This window comes from Schistocerca nitens, chromosome 4, assembly GCF_023898315.1.
Source record: "Schistocerca nitens isolate TAMUIC-IGC-003100 chromosome 4, iqSchNite1.1, whole genome shotgun sequence".
In the NCBI taxonomy this organism is placed as follows: domain Eukaryota; kingdom Metazoa; phylum Arthropoda; class Insecta; order Orthoptera; family Acrididae; genus Schistocerca; species Schistocerca nitens.
In genome coordinates this window covers 863,478,518-863,494,473 of record NC_064617.1, presented here as the reverse complement: position 1 = coordinate 863,494,473, position 15,956 = coordinate 863,478,518, and the positions used below count along the sequence as shown (strand labels likewise).

At 44.5% G+C, this 15,956-nt stretch overlaps 1 protein-coding gene across 1 annotated transcript in view; it reads left to right on the top strand.

Annotated features, from left to right (window-relative positions):
* The first annotated feature begins 5,827 nt into the window (after positions 1 to 5,827).
* Positions 5,828 to 15,956, top strand: part of LOC126252620 (aspartate aminotransferase, cytoplasmic-like) — a 94,561-nt gene continuing 84,432 nt past the window's right edge. Inside the window, exon 1 of the mRNA XM_049953521.1 lies at positions 5,828 to 5,987. Coding sequence (XP_049809478.1) covers positions 5,828 to 5,987 — 160 coding nt within the window. The remainder of the gene's footprint in view (positions 5,988 to 15,956) is intronic.

Here is a 15,956-nt window from a genome sequence, read left to right as displayed (position 1 = left end):
TTCAAAATCGATAATGGAATTGGTGACAAAACGGAATAATGACTGGAGAACTCAAGTGAAATTTGAGGTAGGTCGCATTGAAGATGATCTTGTTTTTGTGTAAACAAATTTTAATTCAGAAATGAATAGTTGAACAAGCAGTAAGATCACCGAATATGAACAAAGAACTTCTAAGTACAAATAACGGAAGGATATCTGAGAGTTATATATCTTCAGAGGATCATTATAATAACGATTAGGGCAGTTGGGCCAACTACTGAGGCATAGAATTGGTCTTTTTTTCGCGTAATGTCCGTGAATGGAACCGACGGGGAGGAGACGATGGGGTACTTTAGTATTAGCGTCTCACTTACCATGTCGTACCTTGCGGAGCACAATTATACAAATGTAAATGTAGAAAGAAAACATAAAAAAAATTATGATGTTGCACACACTAGTCGTTTCTCTTGTACGTAACTTTACTTAAAATAAACATTTAAAAAAAATTATCCTCACGTCGGTAAGAATTTCTGCAGTTTCAAGGTAGCGGGATGCCGATAGTAGTAGTAAGCTGTTGCCGTGTGAATGAGTGACTTCTCACTGTGCCCAGCTTCGGAACTGTGGCAACTAGGGTGGCCCTGATGCAGGGACTGCGCTACCCGGAATTTCCAGGGCTCCAGACAAACCGCATTCCTTTGAAGCTCAGTCCAGCCATTTGTGGCAATATTGTCGCCAATGCTCGCTCGTCGCTGCCGTATTCCCCTCGCGCACTACGCCACGCTGGCATAGCCTCAGTTTCAAAACGCGGTAGCTTTGAAATAAAGATTATATTACAATCGATTTTAAGGTCAATTCTTCCATTTCCTTTTAGCTTCGTCAATTTTTCGACGGGGGGGGGGGGGATTGAACACCCCCCCCCCCCCACCAAGGCTATGCCCATGCACTGAACAGCCAAAGAAACTGGTACACCTGCCTAATATCTTGTAGGGCCCCTCAAGCACGCAGAAGTGCCGCAATACGACGTGGCATGGACTCGACTAATATCTGAAGTAGTGCTGGATGGAACTCACACCGAGCCGGCCGGAGTGGCCGTGCGGTTCTAGGCGATACAGGCTGGAGCCGAATGACCGCTCCGGTCGCAGGTTCGAATCCTGCCTCGGGCATGGATGTGTGTGATGTCCTTAGGTTAGTTAGGTTTAATTAGTTCTAAGTTCTAGGCGACTGATGACCTCAGAAGTTAAGTCGCATAGTGCTCAGAGCCATTTGAACCATTTTTTTTGAACTCACACCATGAATCCTGTAGGGCTGTCCATAAATCCGTAAGAGTACGAAGGGGTGGAGATCTCTTATGAACAGCAAGTTGCAAGGCAGCCCAGGTGTGCTCAATAATGCCTGGGGCCTCTCTGTAGCAATTATGGACGTGTGGGGTGTCGCATTGTCCTGCTGGAATTGCCCAAGTCCGTCAGAATGCACAATGGACATGAATGGATGCAGGTGATCAGATGTGATGCTTACGTACGTGTCACCTGTCAGAGTCGTATCTAGCCGTATCTGGGGTCCCATATCACTCCAACTGCGCACGCCCCGCACCTTTACAGAGCCTCCATCAGCTTGAACAGTCCCATGCTGACATGCAGGGTCCATGGATTCATGAGGTTGTCTCCAAAACCGTACAAGTCCATTCACTCGATACAATTTAAAACGAGACTCGTTCGACCAGGCAACATGTTTCCAGTCATCAACAATCCAATGCCGGTGATGACGGGCCCAGGCGAGGCGTTAAGTTTTGTTCATGCAATCAAGGGTACACGAGTGGGCCTTCGGCTCCGAAAGCCAATATCGATGATTGGTAGTTGAATGGTTCGCACGCTGACACTTGTTGATGCCCCAGCACTAAACTCTGGAGTAATTTGCGGAAGGGTTGCACTTCTGTCACGTTGAACAATTCTCTTCAGTCATCGTTGGTCCCACTCTTGCAGGATCTGTTTCCGGGCGCAGCGATTTCGGAGATTTGATGTTTTACCGGATTCCTGATATTCACGGTACACACGTGAAATGGTCGTAGGTGAAAATCCCTACTTCATTGCAACCTCGGAGATGCTGTGTCCCATCGGTCGTGCACCGAATATAAAGCCACGTTCAAACTCACTTATATTTTGATAATTTGCCATTGTAGCAGCAGTAACCGATCTAACAACTGCGCCGGACACTTGTATTATATAGGCGTCGCCATCAGCAGCGCCGTATTATGCCTGCTTACTATCCCTGCATTTGAAGACGCATGCCTCCGATTTCGAAAACATTCTGTTGGCACCCACCTACACAGGGAGAAATCACGATAAAATAAGAGAAATCAGGGCTCGCACGGAAAAATTTAAGTGCTCGTTTCTTCCGCGTGCCGTTCGAGAGTGGAACGGTAAGACAGCATGAAGGTGGTTCATTGATCCCTCTGCCAGGCACTTTATTGTGAATAGCAGAGTAATCACGTAGATGTAGATGCCTATAGCTGTTTCTTTGGCGCTTCAGTGTATTTCGACAATCTCGTAATAAATGATCAGGCACTGAGATTCAGATGCTTTATGTTTTTTATTTTAGATTTTCTGACTTGTTCCGCACCGACGAGTATCATCTCATTTTTGGGTCTATAGAACGAGAACTATACGCAGGAAGCGGCTACAAGGTTAGCGGAGTACGTGTCGAGTGCACATGTGGGTTTTTTAGGTTAGAGAACTCCCTCCCTAGGCCCGACAAGACGCCTCCTGAGACGCGGCAAGGTAGGAGTAGGCAAAATGCAACAGGGAATAATAATATTAATGTGCTAATAGTAAACTACAGAAGCGTCTATAGAAAGGTCCCAGAACTGCTCTCATTAATAAACGGTCACAATGCCCACGTAGTAATAGCAACAGAAAGTTGGCTGAAACCAGATGTAAACAGTAATGAAATCATAAACTCAGATTGGAATGTATACCGCAGAGACAGGCTGGACAGTAAAGGAGGAGGCGTGTTTATAGCGATAAGAAGTGCAATAGTATCGAAGGAAATTGACGGAGATCCGAAATGTGAAATAATTTGGGTGAAGGTCACGGTTAAAGCAGACTCAGGCATGTTAATTGGATGTCTCTATAGGCCCCCTGGATCAGCAGCTGTTGTGGCTGAGCACCTGAAGGATAATTTGGAAAATATTTCGAGTAGATTTCCCCACCATGTTATAGTTCTGGGTGGAGATTTTAATTTGACGGGTATAGACTGGGAGACTCAAACGTTCATAACGGGTGGCAGGGACAAAGAATCCAGTGAAATTTTTTTAAGTGCTTTATCTGAAAACTACCTTGAGCAGTTAAACAGAGAACCGACTCGTGGCGATAACATATTAGACCTTCTGGTGCAAACAGACCCGAACTATTTGAAACAGTTAACGCAGAACAGGGAATAAGCGATCATAAAGCGGTTACTGCATCGATGATTTCAGCCGTAAATAGAAATATTAAAAAAGGTAGGAAGATTTTTCTGTTTAACAAAAGTGACAAAAAGCAGATTTCAGAGTACCTGACGGCTCAACACAAAAGTTTTGTCTCAAGTACAGATAGTGTTGAGGATCAGTGGACAAAGTTCAAAACCATCGTACAATATGCGTTAGATGAGTATGTGCCAAGCAAGGTCATAAGAGATGGAAAAGAGCCACCGTGGTAGAACAACCGAGTTAGAAAACTGCTGCGGAAGCAAAGGGAACTTCACAACAAACATAAACATAGCCAAAGCCTTGTAGACAAACAAAAATTACGCGAAGCGAAATGTAGTGTGAGGAGGGCTACGCGAGAGGCGTTCAATGAATTCGAAAGTAAAGTTCTATGTACTGACTTGGCAGAAAATCCTAAGAAATTTTGGTCTTATGTCAAAGCGGTAGGTGGTTCAAAACAAAATGTCCAGACACTCTGTGACCAAAATGATACTGAAACAGAGGATGACAGACTAAAGGCCGAAATACTAAATGTCTTTTTCCAAAGCTGTTTCACAGAGGAAGACTGCACTGTGGTTCCTTCTCTAGATTGTCGCACAGATGACATATTGGTAGATATCGAAATAGACGACAGAGGGATAGAGAAACAATTAAAATCGCTCAAAAGGGGAAAGGCCTCTGGACGTGATGGGATACCAGTCCGATTTTACACAGATTACGCGAAGGAACTTGCTCCCCTTCTTGCAGCGGTGTACCGTAGGTCTCTAGAAGAGCGTAGCGTTCCAAAAGATTGGAAAAGGGCACAGGTTATCCCCGTTTTCAACAAGGGACGTCGAACAGATGTGCAGGACTATAGACCTATATCTCTAACGTCGATCAGTTGTAGAATTTTGGAACACGTATTATGTTCGAGTATAATGAGTTTTCTGGAGACTAGAAATCTACTCTGTAGGAATCAGCATGGTTTTCTTAAAAGACGATCGTGTGAAACCCAGCTCGCGCTATTCGTTCACGAGACTCAGAGGGCCATGGATACGGGTTCACAGGTAGATGCCGTGTTTCTTGACTTCCGCAAGGCGTTCGATACAGTTCCCCACAGTCGTTGATGAACAAAGTAAGAGCATATGGGCTATCAGACCAATTGTGTGATTGGATCGAAGAGTTTCTAGATAACAGAACGCAGTATGTCATTCTCAACGGAGAGAAGTCTTCCGAAGTAAGAGTGATTTTAGGTGTGCCGCAGGGGAGTGTCGTAGGACCGTTGCTATTCACAATATACATAAATGACCTTGCGGATGACATCGGAAGTTCACTGGGGTTTTTTGTGGATGATGCTGTGGTATATCGAGAGGTTGTAACAATGGAAAATTGTACTGAAATGCAGGAGGATCTGCAGCGAATTGACGCATGGTGCAGGGAATGGCAATTGAATCTCAATGTAGACAAGTGTAGTGTGCTGCGAAGACATATAGAAAGAAAGATCTCTTATCATTTAGCTGCAATATAGCAGGTCAGCAACTGAAAGCTGTTAATTCCATAAATTATCTGGGAGTACGCATTAGGGGTGATTTAAAATGGAATGATCTTATAAAGTTGATCGTCGGTAAAGCAGATGCCAGACAGATTCATTTGAAGACTCCTAAGGAAATGCAATCCGAAAATAAAGAAAGTAGGTTACAGTGAGCTTGTTCGCCCACTGCTTGAATACTGCTCAGCAGTGTGGGATCCGTACCAGGTAGGGTTGATAGAAGAGATAGAGAACATCCAACGGAGAGCAGCGCGCTTCATTACAGGATCATATAGTAATCGCGAAAGCGTTACGGAGATGATAGGTAAACTCCAGTGGAAGACTCTGCAGGAGAGACGCTCAGTAGCTGGGTACGGGCTTTTGTTGAAGTTTCGAGAACATACCTTCACCGAGGAGTCAAGCAGTATATTGCTCCCTCCTACGTACATTTCGCGAAGAGACCATGAGGATAAAATCAGAGAGATTAGAGCCCACACAGAGGCATACCGACAATCCTTCTTTCCACGAACAATACGAGGCTGGAATAGAAGGGAGAACCGATAGAGGTACTCGAGGTACCCTCCGCCACACACCGTCAGGTGGTTTGCAGTGTATGGATGTAGATGTAGAACTGAATCTAATCTAAGAAACAATAAGAACGCCACCTGGTTTTCTCGATATGCACTCCGTGGCGCCGGCCTCGAAACGCGGTAAGGCCACGTGTATTTCTCAGTGTCGACACGCCGAGAATACGTTGGCGAAGGAAGTGGGCCAGCGAACTGCGCGGCGCCAAGGCCACGCGCGGTCGGTCGCGATGCCCCCTCCCCAGATAAACCGCGGCACGTGGCGGCCGCGTCCCGCGAACGGCGGCAGTGTTCGCCATGAGGCCGAGCGGACGGGCGCTGCGCTCGCTGGCGTCGGCGTCGGCGTCGGCGTCGGTCTTCCGCGCCGTCGAGTCTGCGCCGCCGCTCGAGATCTTCAGCGTGGTGGCGGGCTTCGCGCGCGACGCCCACCCCAGCAAGGTCGACCTCGGCATCGGCGGTGAGTCCGGCAGAGGTCTTACAAGGGAACCTCCCCATCGCACCCCTCAGATTTAGTTATAAGTTAGCACAGTGGATAGGCCTTGAAAACCTGAACACACATCAATCGAGAAAACAGGAAGAAGTTGTGTGTAACTATGAAAAAAATTAGCAAAATATACAAACTGAGTAGTCCATGCGCAAGATTAAGGATAATGTGAGCTCTGGAGCGCCGTGGTCCCGTGGTTAGCCTGAGCAGCTGCGGGACGAGAGGTCCTTGGTTCAAGTCTTACCTCCAGTGAAAAGTTTAATTTCTTTATTTTCGCAAAGTTATGATCTGTCCGTTCGTTCATTGACGTCTCTGTTCACTGTAATAAGTTTAGTGTCTGTGTTTTGCGACCGCACCGCAAAACCGTGCGATTAGTAGACGAAAGCAAGTGCATCTCCAATGGGAACCGAAAACATTTCATCGCAAGGTCATAGGTCAACCGATTCCTCCACAGGAAAACACGTCTGATATATTCTATACGACACTGGTGACGGCATGTGCGTCACATGACAGGAATATGTTGTCGACCCACCTAACTTGTACACTTGGCGAATGGGTAAAAAGATTCTTCTACCTTGCCCGATTTAGGTTTCCTTGTGGATGTGATAATCACTCCCAAAAAATTGATGAAAACATAAGAGTTCGTCACATAAACTGCAACAAATGAATGCAACAGTTTCACAGTCGCACAGTTTTCCCTGTGCTCTGTCAAAACATATGTTTTTAACGTTTTCAAATTTTTCCGTGTGTATACCGTCAAATCCTGCATATGTCCTGGAATTTTGGACAGCGAAGTTGATTTTGTGTGAGTGCCTGAACTTTGATAATTGTTTGAAAATAAAAAATTAAACTTTACACTCGAGGGAAGACATGAACCAACGACGTCTCGTTCCCCAGCTGCTCACGCTAACCACGAGACTATTTTTTTTTTTTTTTAATCTCATTTTGTTCGCTGCATCTGCTCGGGGCGGACGTCGTAAGACATCCGTTTAAGTTCGTTGTTGATCGATTAACTCAGTTTTTTTTGTTACAGAGGGCAGCTAACCCTCTGATCGAACACGCTGAGCTACCGTGTCGGCGGGACTGCGGCGCTCCTGAGCTCATATTATCTTTGATGTTGCCTATGTTGCGCATGGACTACTCAGTTTGTATATTTTGCTTATTTTTTTCATAGTTCCACACAACTTCTTCCTGTTTCTTGATTGATCTGTGTTCAGTTTTTCAAAGGCCTATCCACTGTGCCAACTTATAACTAAATCTGAGGGGGGTGCGATGGGGAGGTTACCTTGTTAGGTAAACAGGGCGGTACAAGAGGCTGTAGGCAGTATTCCGTCACGCACCGCTCCTCAACAGGTGTGCGGACATTTGCCACGCCGGACATCTGCCACGATTTTACCTGCTCCGAAGGGTTGGGTCCCTTGTGTCCTCCTCACCCGCCGCCCGACCACTGGAACTGCATTTAGTAACTTTAGTGGCACTGTCAACAGTAACATTACCGCCGCTGTCGCGCATTAAAGGTACTTACTGAGCCTTTCCGTTGGTTTACCTGACCTAGGACCAGAATCTCTTTGGATTTTCCGCCACATTCCGTTGTGGAAACTATTAAATACATCTCGCACTGAAATCCGCACCAAATTTCGAGCCTCAGTAAAACTTCGCCAATATTGGAGATTTTGCGTTCGTCTAAATTATACGTGCCTTTTTCGGTGCTCCTGCAGCAGCTTTCTGTCGTGTTTTGTGTACCATGGGGGATCAGTTCCGTATCTTATTAATTTATTTGGTATGAATCTCTCGAGTGCTGTGATACTATTTCTTTGAACTTAAGTCACATATGGTCTTCACTTACATAGTTTGGGAGGATTGGAGACTGTCTCTTAGAAAGACGCCAACCGAATTTTTAGCTACTTTTATAAACAGATATATTTCGCGTTTAGTTTTGGTGAATTTCTTTGTTACGGAATTTAGCCTCGCTACGACTGTGTTCAAAAATGGCTCTGAGTACTATGGGACTCAACTGCTGTGGTCATAAGTCCCCTAGAACTTAGAACTACTTAAACCTAACTAACCTAAGGACAGCACACAACACCCAGCCATCACGAGGCAGAGAAAATCCCTGACCCCGCCGGGAATCGAACCCGGGAACCCGGGCGCGGGAAGCGAGAACGCTACCGCACGACCACGAGATGCGGGCTACGACTGTGTGTTCACTAATCCCTGTATCTGTCGTTATGCTCAGAATTATTTGTGGCTAAGAGGTCAAGTGTGTTTTCGTAAGCATTTACAATTTGAATGGCCTCGTGAACTAATTGTTCAAAATAACTTTTAAAAAAAATCGTTTAGAACAATTACGGAAGTTATTTTCTATCTGCAATACTGAAAAAGTATTTTTGTCAACATACGGAAGGTAGATTGAACTCACTGCCAACTATAATTGTATGAGTAGGGTACCTATTTGTGATGGGACTCAAGGTTTCTTTGAACTGTTCAGCAACTGTTTCATCTGAGACCGGGGGTCGGTAAATGGAGCCAGTTATTAATTTATTCCGGTTGTCGAATAACCTCTGCCCATACTAAGTCACAGGAACTATCTGCTTCAATGTCGCTTGTGAGCTGGAACACACATTACGTTATTTTTCCTTCAGTTGTGCTTCTTGTTTCTGTTGTGCATATCATTACAATTACGGTCTTTCCCTCCAAAACCTAGGATGCTTTCTCTGTGACCCTAGAAATACCAGAGCTAAACAATGTAGAACAACAACGTACGTTACAAGCACAGCATTCTGTATTACTTCATTTCCTTATTTTTAACATTTTAAAATTGTACGTCGACTTTAGATGACATGTCAATCATAGATCTTCTTATCTCTATTTAGTGAACGTATTTTCAGTCATGTTTTGAACATTGTCCCGCTACACCTTATTAACTAATGTTTCGGATTTTAGAGAATAAATTAATACGGAGTATGTCGTTCTTCTTTTCAAACATTCACATTCCCACTTCATCTTTCCTTATTGTCTTTTGGGCATGCAGTTGTAGTAATTGTAGTAGGCACAAATGCAGTGATCAAAAAGAAATGATTAGCGTACATTCGCATTCTCTTTACATCGTTTCTTTTCTACTTGCTCCCATGGCGATGGACTGTTTCTATCGCAAGCAGTAAGCGTGAAAGGAAGCTACCGTACAGACAGATCTATATTTATACTTGGCAGAACTAATTACATACTGACATAATCGTCGGTATTGCTTTCGTTTCCCAAAAGTTAGAAATATTTCGATTTCTACATCTACATCTACATGATTACTCTGCAATTCACATTTAAGTGCTTGGAAGGGGGTTCATCGAACCACAATCATACAATCTCTCTACCGTTCCACTCCCGAACAGCACACGGGAAAAACGAACACCTAAACCTTTCTGTTCGAGCTCTGATTTCTCTTATTTTATTTTGATGATCATTCCTACCTATGTAGGTTGGGCTCGACAAAATATTTTCGCATTCGGAAGAGAAAGTTGGTGACTGAAATTTCGTAAATAGATCTCGCCGCGACGAAAAACGTCTTTGTTTTAATGACTTCCATCCCACCTCGCGTATCATATCTGTCACACTCTCTCCCCTATTACGTGATAATACAAAACGAGCTGCCCTTTTTTGCACCCTTTCGATGTCCTCCGTCAATCCCACCTGGCAAGGATCCCACACCGCGCAGCAATATTCTAACAGAGGACGAACGAGTGTAGTGTAAGCTGTCTCTTTAGTGGACTTGTTGCATCTTCTAAGTGTCCTGCCAATGAAACGCAACCTTTGGCTCGCCTTCCCCACGATAATATCTATGTGGTCTTTCCAACTGAAGTTGTTCGTGATTTTAACACCCAGGTACTTAGTTGAATTGACAGCCTTGAGAATTGTACCATTTATCGAGTAATCGAATTCCAACGGATTTCTTTTGGAACTCATATGGATCACCTCACAGTTTTCGTTATTTAGCGTCAACTGCCACCTGCCACACCATACAGCAATCTTTTCTAAATCGCTTTGCAGCTGATACTGGTCTTCGGATGACCTTACTAGACGGTAAATTACAGCATCATCTGCGAACAACCTAAGAGAACTGTTCAGATTGTCACCCAGGTCATTTATATAGATCAGGAACAGCAGAGTTCCCAGGACGCTTCCCTGGGGAACACCTGATATCATTTCAGTTTTACTCGATGATTTGCCGTCTATTACTACGAAATGCGACCTTCCTGACAGGAAATCACGAATCCAGTCGCACAACTGAGACGATACCCCATAGGCCCGCAGCTTGATTAGAAGTCGCTTGTGAGGAACGGTGTCAAAAGCTTTCCGGAAATCCAGAAAAACGGAATCAACCTGAGATCCCCTGTCGATAGCGGCCATTACTTCGTGCGAATAAAGAGCTAGCTGCGTTGCACAAGAACGATGTTTTCTGAAACCATGCTGATTACGTATCAGTAGATCGTTCCCTTCGAGGTGATTCATAATGTATGAATACAGTATATGCTCCAAAACCCTACTGCAAACCGACGTCAATGGTATAGGTCTGTAGTTCGATGGATTACTCCTACTACCCTTCTTAAACACTGGTGCGACCTGCGCAATTTTCCAGTCTGTAGGTACAGATCTATTGGTGAGCGAGCGGTTGTATATGATTGCTAAGTAGGGAGCTATTGTATCAGCGTAATCTGAAAGGAACCTAATAGGTATACAATCTGGACCTGAAGACTTGCCCGTATCAAGCGATTTGAGTTGCTTCGCAACCCCTAAGGTATCTACTTCTAAGAAACTCATGCTAGCAGCTGTTCGTGTTGCAAATTCTAGAAAATTCCATTCGTCTTCCCTGGTGAAGGAATTTCGGAAAACTGCGTTCAATAACTCCGTTTTAGCGGCACAGTCGTCGGTAACAGTACCATCGGCACTGCGCAGCGAAGGTATTGACTGCGTCTTGCCGCTTGTGTACTTTACATACGACCAGAATTTCTTCGGATTTTCTACTAAATTTCGAGACAATGTTTCGTTGTGGAACATATTAAAGGCATCTCGCATTGAAGTCCGTGCCAAATTTCGCGCGTCTGTAATTTCGGAAAAGAAACTCTGTATTTTGTCAAGATGTCGAAGAAGAAGCTCCCTTACGTACTGGTTGTATCGAGTAAGATGTGGAGACGGCGGTTTGAAAGCGGACATAAGTAGTACGAGGAAGGGCGTCCCTTACCTGAGGGATCACTACTCAAGCTACCTGCCGAAGGGAAAAGTGTGCCAAAGGTCCGGGGTGGCAAATGTCCGGCATTCCCTCAACACACTGGCTGGTACAAAAAGTGAAGCGCCCGGAAGGGGGCGAGGAAACGAAACAAAACAGCGCGGGTTGAGAGGGTATGTAAAGTTACTGCAGTGATTACAAAATCGAGTCAAAATTCTAAAGAGCTTGGCAATATCACCCCACCTAACAATATTTCGTTGCACTTCCTCTGGACCGGAAGCATGCTCTGGTTCGATTAGGAAAGGAGTCATAAGGTCGTTGTATCCTATCCTGAGGCAAAGTGGCCCACGACATCCTCGGTATTGCTGGTCCCACTTACAGCAGTGGTAACTGGTACTAGTACAGTATCTGAACCACACTTCTGTCGAATTTACTAGGAAAATTGTAGATACATATGAGACATAAGCAATCATGACAAAATTACATAGTTTCTTTCTCAACACGAGTAACAACATAAGGCGTTTGCATTTCCTGTACGGAAATTGGTATAAAAGCACTCACTGTCCTGTTGTGTTATACTTTGTCCAACCTCCGTTCTTCCTAATTACCAGAAAAATTCTCGTCGGCGTGGGTTTTGTTAGGGTTTGTAGTTCTCGCAATGAAGTTGTTGCCCACTCTTCTCGTATTGCACTTTGCCCACAACCGACCTCAAATTGCCTTCCATTCCATAAATACGCCTTGCAAGTATTCCCCAAAGGTTTCCCATGGGATTCAGATCCGCGCTACTGCAGGTCAGGCAAGATACCGATATCTTTATCTTCGAACCACCTTTTGGTTGTAGCAGAAACACGCACAGACCCATTATCCTATTGAAATATTAGACTTTCGTCCCCTTCTTTCACATAGGTTCTAATTAATTCTGCCTCTAACATCTCAGTGTACATGTTACAGTCAATTCTAGTGTTCACCCAAGCAAAGCGTGACTTACCTTTAGCGCAGTGGGCCGGCCGAAGTGGCCGTGCGGTTAAAGGCGCTGCAGTCTGGAACCGCAAGACCGCAACGGTCGCAGGTTCGAATCCTGCCTCGGGCATGGATGTTTGTGCTGTCCTTAGGTTAGTTAGGTTTAACTAGTTCTAAGTTCTAGGGGACTAATGACCTCAGCAGTTGAGTCCCATAGTGCTCAGAGCCATTTTTTAGCGCAGTGGTCTGTCCAAATCATGACTTCCACCACCAAAATTTCTGCTCGTTCTCACCTGGTACTCTGTTCTCAGATAATGCCGATAACAATGAAATTCATCTGGCCCTTCTAAATTGAACGTCTTTTCATCAATGAAGATCTCTTTATCCCATTCTGATGCCCGTGACATAGGTTTTCCAGCAAACTCCTATCTAGCCTGTTCACGTTTGGGTGCTAGAACAGGTTTCTGGGATAATTTCTTTTACAAAATTTGTTGTACCCGTCTGGCTGTTACTGACAACTATAAATCAGCAACAAATTGAGAAGAGTAACGGTTTGTTGCCCTCGCTTCGCGCAAAAGGAACCGTTTCCCAAATAACTTTCTGCTAAGCCCCAATTTTCCATTCTGTCCATATAGTACGCCCACTGTAACGAAATGATCAACACCGCACTCGAACGTTTCAACGTCTTGGCGACTGGCTGATTAGAGTCCCATTTACTTGTACGCACTAATTTTTGCCTTCTCATCTGATTATAACTGTTTTCCACGTGACATTGTCGCAGTCGAGGTTTAGGTACGCAACACGCACTATCACTAATGGTGTCAGTTTCCTATCTGCAGTGTAAACGCACTTATGCTCTCACTAATAAAGCACAGGGCCGACTGCATTTACACCGAGCTCACCCTCCACCAACTGAATCGTTGACGTCTTGTTACACACTGTACTGCTAACATTTGACGGCATTTGACGTTATACTAGATTTCATACTATTCCATATACAGTATGCACAACTGTTCCAACCGACTGTGTTAATTTTCCTGCAGATATCTATGCCTTACTCATTTCCACTGCTGTACGTTCTACTGAGGACGGATCTGGAGATCTTATCAACCATGGCAGTACCTCAACATCACGCAGACAATTCATGGAGACAAATATCCTGTGCGTGTCTTGTTGAAAAATGGCAACACGAAATTGTCACACGAGGCATAACACGTGAGGTTGCAGAATATCTGTGATACGCTGTTTTTCCTTTAGGGGTCGCTCGATAACCATCAGCCGTGACCTAAAGTGACATCCGATGATACCTCACTCTATAACGCCAGAAGTAACACTCCTACGCTTCTCCGAAGTACATGGACATCACATCTGCCGATTTCAGACCATTCGGATAATTCCTCCGTGCTGCATGTTTTTTCGTCTTCGAGTGTGCTTATTTTATGTTATTTATTTATTTACCTCTTTGTTCTAGAGACTTCATTTGACAATAATATGCAGTACACACTTTAGTAAAATGTAGAGTAATATAAAACTATAGCCTTTCAAAAGTCTTGGTAGCCAAAACAGTAACGTTTTTGGTGTTACTTAAATACCTAACGAGAGTGTTTCACGTGAACAACACTTTTCCCCATTCAACATTTTTTTTTACCTGATGAAAGTCGCATGAAAAACTCAGAACGACAATGAGATGGCTGAAATTATTTTCCTTTAGGTGTCTTCTCGAATGTTAGTTTTCAAACTAGTTGCAAGACATCAAGATCACTTTCCATGTTCAGGGGACTGCAGTTTTTGTTTTCATGGTGACTAGTCTAGTTTCATGCGATTTAAAGAATTTCTTTTTCCAACAAAAATGCTGTTTGGTTTATATTTCAACGCTGGGTGAGCTGTTCTTAGATGACTTTCAAGGCGCACAGGCCACAATGAGACGTGACTGAGGACATCATGACACACAACAAACTATAGTAACTGCAAGTTGTCTTTTTCAACAAATGTGAATCCATACCTAATACAGTCTTCATTTTACAACCTTCTTTTAGCAGACATCGTTACTCAGCCTACAAAAGCAATAAAACTGCTGTTTACTTCTATAGAGAACAACAAGCGTAATACTGTATTAAGAATGCAGAGCGCAGATTGAAGAATGTGTTGTCTTCGCAATAACTTAGTGACGCACAAGGCAAACCTGATATTGCCAACTCTACAAAAAATGCACCCGCTGACTGTAATAGAAATATAAAATTTTTGACTTGTCTAAGCGCATGTTTCTGCTTTCTTCTGAGATGTCTGCGCTGCTCTTTATATCTTTCACACACTCCTCCCACTCCTCCTCCCCCCCCCTCCCCGCCCCCACTCACTGGTTGCGAACTACTGGAATACAAGGTTACAATGAGACACTACGATAGAACAGCGATAATTCGTCAACTTTCGCCGAGCGAAGAATGCAGTCACAGAGACATTGCTAGTCTCACGAATATGTGCAGAAGCACGCCCTACAGATTAGGGTATTACGTGACTATTTGACGAAGAGAATCGCGTAGCTCTGTTCCTAAAGAAGCGCGGACAAGAGCTAAATGAAAGAGATAGGCGATTAATCACAAGAGAGATTAAGCGTATTCCTCGATTGGCTACACCTAAAACTGCATTCCAGCTGCTGCAAGAATGTGGGAAGCAAGTTATTCAACTGTCAGCATGCCGCCGGCAGAACTACGGTGCGGTAATACACCAACGTTCTGCTAGCTGGCATGTGTCACGTGTTGGGTTTCAAACGGTTCAAATGGCTCGGAGCACTATGGTCATCAGTCCCCTAGAACTTAGAACTACTTAAACCTAACTAACCAAAGAACATCACACACATCCATGCCCGAGACAGACATGTGAAGAGACCGCAGTCACAGACACAATACTCCACCCATCTGGCTGGGACATAGTTGTAACCATCTCCGACACACACTTTGTCAATATCTACACCCCGTATGGCTTCTCATATCATTGCAGCTGTCCACGTTCTTCACAGATGACGTGGCCCTTTTGTTTTCCAGGTGCTATTATCACTTTGTTGTGATCAGTGATTTCAACTGTGTCCTTCATACAAAGGCCACATGTGGCTGAGACTGCTTCACCATGGCAGAGCCACTACTATCAGCATCAAACAATGTATGTCTCCACTGCAGTTGGCACAGTGTGCCACAGCCACCACACACAGCTGACTCTGCTTCACCCAGGTAATTCCGTTTCTATCAGCACCACACAGTGTACGACCCCAGCACAGCTTGGCACTGTGACTGGCAGTCTGTCAAAACAAATGACTTCGTGATGTGCGACCACACCCCATTGCTGACACATCTGTGTGTGAGTGACGCTCCATTTGTGACTACTCAGTAGTACTCAAAACAGGTTTATCTATTCAAGGAGACTATCCTAGTCGCCTCAACATTTTGCACATAACTGAGTCCTCTCTCACTCCACTAATAATGACTGCCTCATCTCGGCTTCCAGCCTATCACAGACAGTCACTGCACAGGCTTCACCCATCAAAGTTCGCTCTGTCTAATAAATTAGCGACTCACAACTATCAGAACATCCTCTCAACACACACCATCACTTTGATCGAATCAGAGTCCCTTTGGTACATGTAGCCTCCACATGCTGATATCCTCACCATTGACACCCCATCCCTTCTCTCTTCAGTCGCACCACCGATGTCCTGTGTGGACACATCGTATGTTTCTCACATCAGCCACAGATATACCACCTGTTCAGCATCT